Source organism: Vigna umbellata, chromosome 11 (genome assembly GCF_029865625.1).
Source record: "Vigna umbellata cultivar VRB3 chromosome 11, Vumbellata_1.0, whole genome shotgun sequence".
Taxonomy (NCBI): Eukaryota; Viridiplantae; Streptophyta; class Magnoliopsida; order Fabales; family Fabaceae; genus Vigna; species Vigna umbellata.
In genome coordinates, this window is record NC_142175.1 from 33,222,760 (window position 1) to 33,235,967 (window position 13,208).

A 13,208-nucleotide genomic window follows, 5' to 3' on the forward strand; every position below is an offset into this window, starting at 1 on the left:
TTGGATGGTGGGTTCTCTAAACATTGTTTGTCAAAAAAGTGTATAAAATAAGGCCAAAGTTATTGAGTGATTAACATTAAAATATTTTATATGAATGTTATGCACCTTCTTTTTTTGTTGGATTCTGAGAGATGCACCTGTTCAATCACTAACAAAGCCAAAATATTCGCAGTAAATTATTACGAATCTGTGCGTATAACATTTGTGAAGAATCTGAGTGCAACATGATTTCGCTATCCTCATTTTAGTAAAGTGTATGTATTGTCCGATCAGTGATATGAAAATTTTAAAGTTGTTGAAATTTTTTTATGATAAACTAAGAAGAAGAGTTAATCAGGTAAATAACTTCTAACATAAAATCTTATTTTACTAAAATATATTAAGATTTTTAGGTATAATTTAATTTCAAAAATCTATTTGTAAAATAAAGTTTACACACACTCACATATTGTAAGTTACATTACTTTCAGTCGTCGTGAGATTTTCAATGTATTCCCTCACACTAAAGTATTTGCATATCAAGCATGAAATTATACATTAATAGGTAGTTGGATAGTTGAACAACACTGAATGATACAATAGATTCAATGAACAACAAATTTCGTTATAATAAACTCTATAACTAATATCATATTAAGAAGTGAATTTAAGTTTAACTCAAACCTCACATACAGTGAGATTTGTACACACTTACCGTTATATATTCACATTATATATTGTATGTATTATCCAATTAGTGATATGAAAACCTCAAAGTTGTTAAATTTTTTTAAACGAGTTGTCATTATAAGATACCTAACATCACTTTCAATCTAAAATCTTAAAACTCTATGTTTATTGATTTTTTTTATATGTTACTCAATTTTTTTATTCTTATTTATACAGTAAGATTTTCAATTCATATTTAGATTTTTAACAAAAAAAAAGTTATATAAATTAAATGTTTCAAGAAGAATTACCCTAAAATAGGAGGAAGTGATGATTAATAAGGTGAATTATACTACTAGGTTAAATGCATGCGTCTACAAGACCTTATTTGCTACAAAATTGATCACAAATAAAACCCTAAATTATGAAATGTTACCCAAACAATAAGGGGAAAAACGGTTCAAGAATTGTTTTCTTTATTAGGGTTTGATACTATATCACAATCTGAAGAGAAAAGTTCATATGTCTAAGTTGATCTCATTATCAGTTCAACACCTTGTGTCGTGTAAGCATACATAACAAGTGATAAGAACTTATATGTAACATTGCCAACCCAATAGATAAAAGCATGTGACCAGAAATATTCCATAATCATTAATATTTTTGGAAACAAAACATCACTTTCAAACTAAAATGTGTACTTCTACCTTTTCTTCCTTCCTTTGTGTATAGATTTAAGAAAGGGAGAGATATAATTTAAAAAATAACATTACAAATTTTGAAAATATATATTTTTAATATTTTTTTACATAAGTTTATGGCAAATGTAATAAGGAACCATTTATGTAAAAAAAAATGACTACATAAGTATTTTTTAAAATAATTGTTTTTGCGAGCAACATTTTGAATTATTAGATTTTCTGAAGGTAAAAGTTGATACAAATGATTAGAAATATTAAAAGTTTTAACACAAATTATTAATATGGATAAACTTGATTAAGACATAAATTAAGAAGAGGCTTTTTATTTGTATTCTTACCTAAGACTCTAAATAGAAGTTGGTGGTGGAATGATTGAAACGAACATTGGTAATGATTGTGTAGTCTAACTAAAACCAGAGACCCTATACATCCTTCCCTATAAATATTGTGCATTTATATTGAGAACATCGTATATTTCATCTAATATAAGAATTAAAAATAAAATTTAAGTATAACTCAAATTAATTTTATAAAAATTATAAATAATGTTAATTTTATAAGACTTATAAATAGTGATGTAAATGTTTCATAAACTTCGTCACTAGATTAAATTTAAATATACTAAAATGTGTATCAAACTAAATTAGTTTTTCAATTTTTAGGTCTTTAATATTACACTAAATGAGCCGATTATTAAGATATTAAAAAAATGATAATGGTTGATTCATTATAATTTTTTAATTCAGTTTTTTCTTACTTCCATTCTATTTCTCAGAAATAAAAAGGTTTAATTTTACTGTCCTTTAAACTATAGTCTCATGAATGGTGTTGTTGGTAAAGTCAACCTTTTTTCTTTTTAATGATAGAAATATAAGATTGAGTTGAGAAGACATTATTGAGGCGTATACTTATGGATTGAAGCATTAATTGTAGTTTCTTAAAAAGTGCAGTGTGGAATTATCCTTAAAAAGGAAAAAGAGAGTGCATTAAGAAACAGTATCAGCGTCTAAACTACGTACCCAACCAAAGTTTCTTCACGCTACCACCTATACATTCACGCATACGTACATACATACAATACACCACACACCATACTCGTACATACATACGTTTATACATACACCTATCCAACGTAACATTAAACAATCAAATGGCAATTGCTTAAATCGTTCATTCATTGATCCCACCATCAAAATTAAAAAAAAAATGGTTAATTGAGGTGGTGGTGGCGGTGGTTGTGGTGGGTGGTGGAGGTGGCGGCGGTGGCGGTGGGAGAATGCAAAGGGAAGAGTGGCAATAGCTCAGGAGGTTGAGAGGCTCTGGGGGTGGAGAGAGGAGAAGGGTGCAAGTAGAATCCTTTTTCCGCAATCGCTCTCTCTTCTTCTTCCTCGTGCGGCGTGCGTGGGCTCCCACGCGCCAGCATCATCTCCAGTGGGGAAACGGGTGAGGCCATGACGAGGTTCTCGCATGTTCTGTTTCGGAGTAGGGACACGTTGTTGGAGGAGACCATGAGCACGGGGAGGTCCAGGTTCTTGGCGGCGGCGTTGCGGCGCTCGTGGAGCTTGAAGTTGGGCCTTTTTGGGCCGACCAGGGGAGATTGGGCCGCCAGCCGCGAGGGAAGAGTGAGGGGCAGTTTTGGGGCGGCGGGGTCGTCGGAGGCCCCGGTGAGTTTCTGGACGACGGCGCGGAAGTTGGATGGGTCTGCTTGGACGAAGGTGGTGTTGGGGGTTGTGGGGTCGGAGGCGTAGGTGGTGGTGGCGGCGGCGGTGGAAGCCATGTGATGTGAACAATGTCAAACGTTTTGTTGTTTATTGTTGTTGGAGAGGAAGCGGGAAAAGAGGAACGAAAAATGGGGTTTTATAAGAAGAGAGAAACGGGGTTTCTTCGGGTGGTTGTGTGGCTATATGGGTCCGTTTGGTTTCACCCAAAATCAAAAACAAAAGAAAGCAACAGATTCTATGGATTTGGAGAGAAAAAGTTAGAGGGAGTGTGTCACTTTTTCTCAAAAGACACAAACACCCTTCACTGCATTATTAAGTTTTAAAGCTCTCAAATTTAGTAGCAGAAAGACTGAAAGATTGTATTGATTTTTCAACATGTGTATAGTGTATAGTTTTATGAACATATTGCTTTGCTTGAATGTGTGGAATGACTGAGGTATGTACGAGATATGTATGAATTCAAAAGTGATACTTTTTCATATTCGAAAGATATTTTAAAACATAGTTTGTAAGGTTGACGTGTAATTCTGTAACATGCAAGAAGTGTCTCTATCAGAAAGAGGGAAAAAACATATCTTCTTAATGTATTCAGAACTCTGAAACTGTTTATTACGTAATTCCGAATGAAAAAAATGGTAAGATTTACGGTTGAGTGTTTGTGTTTTTAACTGTGGTGTTTGTAATGAAAAGTCGGGGTTAAAGTTTTGGTACTATTAGATATACAATAACATAATAACATAACAAGGCAGCTTTTGTAAAAGAAGAAACGAGGGAACTTTTGTGATGAGTGGAACTTTGTATCTTTCTTTTATCCTTGCAAGTGAAAATTCATTATCATGACATGATTGACATCATCAAGTTAAGTTACCTTTTGAATGCGAGTATTATTCAAGTTTGTCGCAAAAATCACGTGAAAAGCTTCAAACATGGTTTCAATTACTGCTGGTGATTAATGAAGAATTTGTTTAAGCACTCGAGCACGGCACATGGGCATGCACCGAGACTTAGTGAAAAGTCTGAGTGTAGTGCAATAAGAACACATAAGGAAAACAGTAATAATAGGAAACGAAAAAGTTGTTTATTTAATTTGACTGTGTTTTTCACTTGGTGGTGAATATGAAGGGTGGTCCAGATTGAATTTGAAAAAGGGCAATGAATGAATGCATGCAATGTTAAGCTGGCATTGAATGATGAGTCATGGGGGGTCAGCTCACCGTTGAAACAAGAAACAAAAAGAGAGAGAAAGCAAAGCTATTTTGCAGAGTCTCAGTTTATCATCAGAATCTCAGCATCATGTGCCTCGTGATTCTCACTTTCTTCCACCTTTTCGTATTAATAAACTACAGGCTAAAATCAGTCATTTATCTTCTGTAATTCGGGATTATCATATTAAATTCATGTTAGGTGTATTGTATAGTCTTACGATCTTGCGGTGATAGTTTGATTCATGAAATGCTTAATCCAAAGTTTATTCTAAAAATTATAAACAGAGCATTTATTACATACTAATAGTTATAACTTTTTAATTATCACCTGATTTTGATATTAAAATACTTGATCTTGATATGATATATTAATAACATTTTTAATAATTTTTTGATAATAGATTATTTGTCACTATTTTATTAGTTCGTATATTTCAAAGAGACTAATTACGAGCTACTTTATAGGATGTTGTAAAAAAGTTTTCAAAAAAATTTGTTTAAAAAACATTTTCCTAGAGTACTTCCTATAACTAATCTCTAATTTGATTTAATAGAGACTATCTTGGATGTGAAGTCGAGAATTTTTTAAAAATTTACTTCCAGATAGTTTAGATAATTCTAAATGTCTTTAGTCAAAATATTTCCTTGCTTGCACTTTAAACCGTTTGAATGTATCGGATAAAAATACTCTGATGCTCAAGTCAATAATTAGTTCGACCGGAGATTTCAGCACAACACACCTTCACACTTTACTCAAAGATAATTTAGGTAATTCTAGATGTTTTTAGTCAAAATCTTTTCTTACTCTTCAAAAATGTACCGGTCAAAGACACTCAAACACTCAAGTCAATCATTTATTCTATCAAGAGTACTAACAAAGTCTTAAATTCGTTATAAATACAATCACTTCTCTTCGCATTTTTTACTTCTATTTTTAAGTTTTAAAATAAATTTAATATTAATAAAATTTTAATGACGACTGAATCATAAATTTTATAAGATTTAATTATATGTAATAGGAGAATATAATATATGTATTAAACCGATGTACGAGCTGGTTTGCGTGAAGAGGTGCAAGTTGAGATTGAAGACAAAAGTGGTGTGAAGTGAAGGTTCGTTGATTTTGGGTTGATGGCAGTTTGTTTGCTTTACTCTTGGATTGCTTTGCTGGATATGATTTGATTTTTCTGACTTGTGACACTTTTTCACAGTTTTGGTTTCTTGCCTTTGCAGAGCCTTCACTTTTCCACTTTTCTTCTATCTCGTTTTTCAACACTGCTACCACCAAAAACACTTCTTCTAAGTTTATGAACATCAACAAAAGGAAATTGAAAGTGTGTACAATCATATCCCATTATAGTAATAATAATACAAAGAAAAATATGTCAATGATTTATATCATAGCTTTTGGCTAAAGTACAAAAACAGCCACAATCCTTCCACGTACTTCTATTTTTCTTTTTCTTTTCTTTTATAATATTAATCATGTTTTATACATCTCTTTTTTATTTTAAGAATATGATTCACTTTTTTATAATCTAATTATTAACTCTGAGTTGGAGATATGTTAAGTTTAAAATGTTAAACGTTTATGAAGTGTGGATTGTAAGTTATTACTAAATATAAGTTTATAGAGTTAGTGCGTAAAAAAGAGGTGAACTGAACTCGCCGTAAACTTTTATAAGCAATAAAAGTTGCTTTTGTGAAAATTTTACCATCATTTTTTATTCTTTCTGGCTTTCTGTCAAAGATAACGATATTTTAACAATATTTTAACACCATTTACGTATCATTATGTGATTGATTCAGGTTGATGTTTATAATTATTATTATTGATTGTGAAATAATTTTGAACAAATCACAAAATAACACGTAAATGATGTTAAAATATTGTCAAAAAAATATTATTATCTTTTTACCAAATACTACTAGCTACTCATTACAAAAAGAAGAAGAAAAAATCCAATACGAATTGTATATTTATTACCTTTTTTTTTTAAATTTCACATTAGTTAATATAAAGACCAAATTTATAATATATATAAATGTGGCAGATTTTATTTTGTTGAATAATTTAATAAGATCAAAGTAATTCTAAATTTCATTACATTAACATAATTCCAAAATTTCTTTTAGTTGAGATTTTGAATTTAGCTTATTAGTTATTATCGGTTTTTTACTTAGTAATGTTGAATTATACTTAAATTTTACTAGTTTAATCCGTTGAATATTTTATATCGTTTATAAATAACTTCAGCTAAATCTAAATTTCATTATATTAATATGGTTTTAAAGTTTATTTTAGTTAAAATTTGAATTTATTGTGTTATTTGTTATTGATTTTTCTACCAAATCAATTAATTGACGTTGAATTAGACTTCAACTTTACTACTTTAATACATTAAATATTTCGTATTATCATAAATAATATGAATTTATAATATAAAAATGAAAACAAAGTTCATTTTAATGAATTGACTTGATGAGATTAAAACTCACTTCGATATAATTTCAAAACCAATTAAAATATTTTAGTTGAGGTTTATTAAACTTTCTTTGATACTTATATTCGATCACCTCAACTTCGTCCTCGATTTAAAATAATATTTTAAGTGTTTTGATAGAAATTATTCTTAAATAAACACATGAAAAAAAAATAATACTAAATTAATATTTGTCAGAAAATTACGTTGAAAATTCATTCCAATTAGATTAAAATAAAATTATTATAATATATAAATAGATTACTAAAATTAAAACAAAATTGTTATTATATAAATAAGTGTGAATTAATTCTTAAAGTTCATTTTCAAAAAGAAAAAAAAAAGTAGTATATTATTACTCCATATAGCTTATATTAGTAGCTATGCATAATTTATGTAAATATTGTTGAAATTGAGAAAATGTAGTCAAAAGGTGCACTTATAAAAAACCGTGAATTTTCAATTTCATTGAGTGTATGTAAATGATGCCAAGGGAACATTCAATCATAAGAGGCATATGTGGAGGACACTATGATTGCCATCACACTCTTATTTCAAATTATAAGTTTACTAATTTTATTTTTAAAATCATATTAACAATAATTAACTTTTGTTAATAACAACCATTAAATTTCTGTGCAAGTATTAAATAAGAAGCTACCATGACTTAATCTTTACTTATATATTAAAATAAAATAATACGTTTAAATTAAAGAAAATTTAAATGGCAAATTAAAAAAATAAAATTATAACCTAATTTTAATTTTAAAATATTTAATTTCCTTTTTTAAAAGGATGTCTAAAAAAACAGACTCCTTCACTTTAATTTATTTTTGGGTACATAAACAGGGCCAAGGCCCAACACAGATTCTTCATCGACGAAGGAAGAAATATTGCTTTCTAAGATATTTGTATCTAATACTTCTATTTTTGGTACTAAAAATTTTGAAATTTTGCATATGGTTTCTAAGAATTTTTTTCATAAATTTTGATTTCTGATTTTTTTTTTTTATTTTGTAGTGGTCTCTTCCACCATATTATTTATATTGACATGATAAGTTATTTATTATGATGAAAAACTAATGACAAAAAATAAGCTAAAAATATTTCAAAAACTATATAAGAAAATAAATATATCAATAGAGAAAAAAAATCATTTTAACTATCAAATATCTATAAATAATTCAAGACTAAAAATAAAAATAAAATTATTAAAGACCAAATACAAATTACTTAAAATTTTCAAGATCTAAAAGCACATTTAAACTTCACGCCGATAAAAAAAAATACATTTAAACTTGACTAGAAAATTTCACCATTTGATGAACTATTTTTTTTTTCTTTTGAAAAAAGAGGAAAAATAATATTCTTATTTTATGGGAAATTTAAAATTTTGATAAAATTTTAAAGATTATATTTAGAACAAAAATATAAGTGCAACTTTTTTATATAATATCATTGACATATGGATGAAATCTCTTATTATCAAATAGAAATTCCCAAGCAAAATACAAAAAACTTAGAGAAGAAATTTAAATCAAGAAGAAGGTAAACTATTGTATCATTCTGTCTGTCATTTCCTTAAATGCTGATACCAGAATTTTCAGAGCTAAATAGAAAACATTATTAAGAAACTACCACTCTCCTCTAAATCTTCTATTCTATTTTATATAATGTTTTTATTTCTTCTCCAAAATACAAGAACAACATAGAAAAGTAATGTAAAATTTATTTGATAATTAACATAATTGCTCCCTTCAACTTATAAGCAGAAGTGAAGGACATTTAAAAAGATAAATGGTAAAAAGACAATCAAAGAGCAAGATCAGCTAAGTCAAAAGTTTTACTAACAGCTTTGCACCAAGATTCAAATTTCTTTTTCCTTACTTCCTCAGACATTATGGGACGGAAAACTTTAGCATTCTTCATCTTTTCCTGGGAATTGAAAATATGATCTTCTTTCCAAACCCCAATAGCCAACCCTGCAGCATAGGCTGCTCCAAGTGCTGTGGTCTCTATGTCAACAGGTCTAACCACTGAACTTCCCAACAAATCTGCCTGTAGAACAAACATCATTAACAAAACAACTATCAGTTATGTAAAAGGTAACAAGCATTTGCAACAACCAATGAACACCAATACTTCAGTAACTATAAACACTAAAGAAGCATTACAAACCAAACATCATATAATGTTATTGTCATGACAGAAGTAACACGACAGTTAGCAAAATTTGAAACATGGAACTAGATGAAAGAAAAGCACAAACCTGAGTCTGCATCAAGAGGTTGTTAACAGTTGCACCACCATCCACTCTAAGCAAGGATTCCTCTTTGGAATCTTGTGTTGAATCTTTGTGCATTGAATCCAAGACATCTTTCACTTGGAAACACATGCTCTCAAGCACGGCTCGAGCAATGTGGGCTTTGTTTGTGATCCTTGTCATTCCAACAATAACACCACGAGCATCATCACGCCACCATGGAGCAAACAATCCACTAAAAGCAGGAACAAAGTAAATCCCACCAGTGGAATCAACCTGTAATGCCAGCTCCTCTATCTCCGAAGCAGAGGAAATGAGGCCAAGACCGTCTCTAAGCCATTGCACTGCAGCTCCAGCAATAGCGACTGATCCTTCCAATGCATAATTGGTTGGAGCATTTGGGCCAAGCTTGTAGGCTAATGTGGTTAGAAGACCGTGTTTTGATTTAACTATCCCTTCACCAGTATTCAGTAATATAAAAGCACCTGTGCCATAAGTGCTTTTAGCCTCCCCCTTACGGCATGATTGTCCTAACATGGCAGCATGCTGATCCCCTAAACATCCAGCAATAGGGATACCAGTAATTGGCCATCCAGCCGCAATATCTCCTATAACTTCACAATTACTAACAATTTTAGGCAAAATTTCAGCAGGAATTTTAAGAGTTTCCAATATAGTTTCGTCCCACTGCAGGGTTCTTAGATTCATGAACATTGTACGGGATGCGTTAGAAACATCGGTAACATGCAATCCCCCCTTTACGCCACCAGTTAAATTCCATATCAACCAAGTATCTATAGTTCCAAACAGCGCATCCTTTTTCTCTATAGCCTCCTTCACGGCACTCACATTTTCTATCAGCCACAGTAATTTCACTGCACTGAAGTATGTGCTAATAGGCAAGCCACACTTCTCCACAAAATGGGTTCTACCGCCAGATAACTCATTTTCCAGTCTCCTGTTTAAATAAAATCAGCATCTAATCCATGAACATGATTAACAGTTCTAACAAAACACAAAACGACAGCCCAAGAAAGAAAGAGTGGCCAACTCCAAACACCAACCATAAGTTGGACAGACATACATATACACAGTTATATACAAATGATGAAAAACTACCCCCACAGAATTATCAGTAAATGATTTCAGATTCTTGAGTACTACATAAAAGTATACTATACACGAGCGTTTCTGTTTCAATTCATGTTTGATCACATAAAACATAATTTGAGATAAATACAGTGATTTTCGAATGAAATGATCTTGATAGTTATACAAACAGACACTCCCATGTTTGGTTCCCCTTTTGAAAAATTAGTTATGAATTTCGAACAGTGCATATTCCCAACAGACGGATCCAGAATCACATGAAATTATGAGGGAAAAATTTAGAAAGCGAATCATAGTTTTATACAGAGAATAAGAAAAGAGGACCTGCAAATGGAAGAAGTACGACCATCCATCCAAACGATGGCGTTGTAGAAAGGGAGACCGGTGGATTTGCTCCAGACGAGAGCGGTTTCTCTCTGATTGGTGAGACCGATGGCCTTGAGTCCCTTGTCGACGTTGAAGCCATCGGCGGTGGCCTTGTCGACTGCTTTGGCCACGCACACCTTCACGCTCTCCAAGATCTCCATCGGGTCATGCTCCACCCACCCGGGTTGCGGGTAGAACTGCGTGAACTCCACGTGGTGGATTCCGATGGCTTTACTCGATCCGTCGTAGATTATGAACCTGCTGCTGGTCGTACCTTGGTCGATGGCGCCAATGAACACATCCTCGCACGACATCGTTTTCGATGTTGTCGATGCTTATCAACTCAAAAGAACACAACACAAAAAACACAACACAAAACCTTTGCCACTGCCAAACAAATCAAATGCCTCTGCGTTTTTTCAGTTTGATTGATTTATCAGAGTTGACCAGAACGCCACATCCAACACGGGTTCCTCGGAAAGCTGGTCCTTGTTTTTAGAAAATTGGATCATCGGTTTCAGAATTTATCCCTCCATATTATATTATATTATCCTATTTGTTACACCAAGCATTTCCGCATTAAAGGGGAAAATCAAGAAGATCCATGGATTCAAACAGAAAATATATGGATTATCTTATGTTCAATCCGTTATGACCAAACAGAGCATTTTATAAGACAAATGAAAAAGTTTAAATATATTTATATAATATTAATATTTTTTAAAACATACTATTATGTACTTTGTGAGTTAGGTTTCTTTTTTTAACCATGCGTATCACATATAATATTAATATTTTACTTATTTTAGTTATTTCCTTACATGTAATATTTATACTATTTATCTTTTGGTATGTGTATTTTTAAAATTTTATTTTTAATAAATGTTATCTTTTAAAACTAAAATAATTATTTTATCATTATTTAAGTGACAAAATATATATATATATATATATATATATATATATATATGAAAATGAATCGATCATATAAAAATCAGGACATTACGGATCAGTTTTATAAAATTGAACTAGATTTAAAATTCACGTATTAACACTTTTTTAAACAAATTAAAAATTATTTTCTACTTTTATAAATTTTAGTTACAGAATTTAATGTTGGAACAAAAATACATGAAAAATCATCCATGATTTTAGAAAATGAAAAAAAAAGAAGAAGAAACCAATTAAATCTGAAAATTGTTAATTTATAATCTTGAATTATAGAATTAATAAATTAACAAAATTACATCCAGAAAAATTATAACTAAGAATGACGTGAGTAGCGTCTAAAGTAATAATAACAAGTGCATAAAATAAAATGTGAAAGCGAAAAGTATGTGTTTGAAATATAATAAATTAATATTAAATTGAAAAAATAGTCACCAGTAATCATAGTGTACTGTATTAGTTGACTCATAAATTGCAGCAGTCGTTGTTGACTTACTTACCTAAAATATTATTTTCACTAATTTCCTTATTTTCTTATCAATATAAGAAAAGTGTTTATTAATATATTGATTTATTTTTATTACTCAGTTAATATATTTTTTAGAAAACAGACAAGTAAGTCTTATATTTTAATAGTAATAATAGTTCTAACAAACATATGATTTTTTTATTGACAGTTAACATAATAAATATCTTATATTACAAAAGAAATAAAATCTAGATAAAACTTTTACTTTTATTTCACAAATTAATACTAATTTTACGAATATGCATTAAAGTACTTACATAATTTTTAAAAAATAATAAAATGTTAATAATTAATCATTAAAAATGCAAAACCTTAAGGTGAATGTTAATTTGACACAAAACTCACATCAATAATTTAATGATTTCTTCACACATAAAATAAAATAAATAAATGTATTCTTTTCTTTAAAAAAAAAACTATATTGTAGCGCATGTTTAGAAAATAATTTAGAAATTTATTATAAATAATATAATAATATAATTTGTTAAGGCATAGTAGTTGGGAATTAAATGATGCGAGTGTTGGGTAGTTATTAGCTTACCATATTAGTTGGGCGGCACAAAAATTAGTGTGATTTCAGTTGAACTTTTATGTCTTTAAATTTATTTTCTCATATATCTCACCTACTTTTCTTTTTGTTGCATTCTTGTCCAAGAGAAGTACTTATTTTTATTACTGATAGGAATTTTTTTTTGGGATATATTAATAAATATTAATTAATTATACATTTGAACTTGGTTGAGTCCAATTTTGGTTTATTATTATTTTTTGTTTAACTTAGTATTCTTATTCTTTTAAAACGATCAATTTAATTATTAAGTTGATGTTAGTTATATGTTTGTATATCTCATGTATCAATTTTTGAGATTTTTTTAAAAATTCTTAAAAATATAAACGTGTTAAGTTATGGTTATGTCAAGTTTAGTCAATTTTACTGTTGGTTATTTTTTGTTTGGCTTTTATATTTAAAATTTTGATTTAATTTAGTTTTAAAAATCAATCTTTGAATGGTTACAGTCAAAACTTAGTTGAGTTAATTTTAATTAAACATTGGTCGAATTTGGTTGAAACAATCATAATCAAAATTTAGTTCAATTGATCCCGATCGAACTTTGTCGAATTTGACCAAATCAGATATGATTAAAACTCAATGAAATTCGACTGGAGCTGTCATGGATGGTTGAGATGGTCATCCAACATTGATTGAATTTGGATGAATTAGCCTTGGTTGAAA

At 29.9% G+C, this 13,208-nt stretch overlaps 2 protein-coding genes across 2 annotated transcripts; both read right to left on the minus strand.

The window, feature by feature from the left end:
• Positions 1-2,264: 2,264 nt before the first annotated feature.
• Positions 2,265-3,488, minus strand: LOC124835907 (VQ motif-containing protein). Its single transcript, XM_047310937.2, has one exon. It carries the CDS (start codon positions 3,124-3,126, stop codon positions 2,560-2,562), a length of 567 nt encoding a protein of 188 aa, XP_047166893.1. The 5' UTR covers positions 3,127-3,488; the 3' UTR covers positions 2,265-2,559.
• A 4,801-nt stretch (positions 3,489-8,289) lies between these two features.
• NHO1 (Actin-like ATPase superfamily protein) lies at positions 8,290-11,137 on the minus strand. The gene is made up of 3 exons (XM_047310962.2): positions 10,456-11,137; positions 9,028-9,979; positions 8,290-8,816 (listed from the first exon to the last, which is right to left on the minus strand). The coding sequence occupies exons 1-3, from the start codon at positions 10,809-10,811 to the stop codon at positions 8,571-8,573; spliced, it is 1,554 nt and encodes a 517-aa protein (XP_047166918.2). The 5' UTR covers positions 10,812-11,137; the 3' UTR covers positions 8,290-8,570.
• Between the last annotated feature and the right edge of the window lie 2,071 nt (positions 11,138-13,208).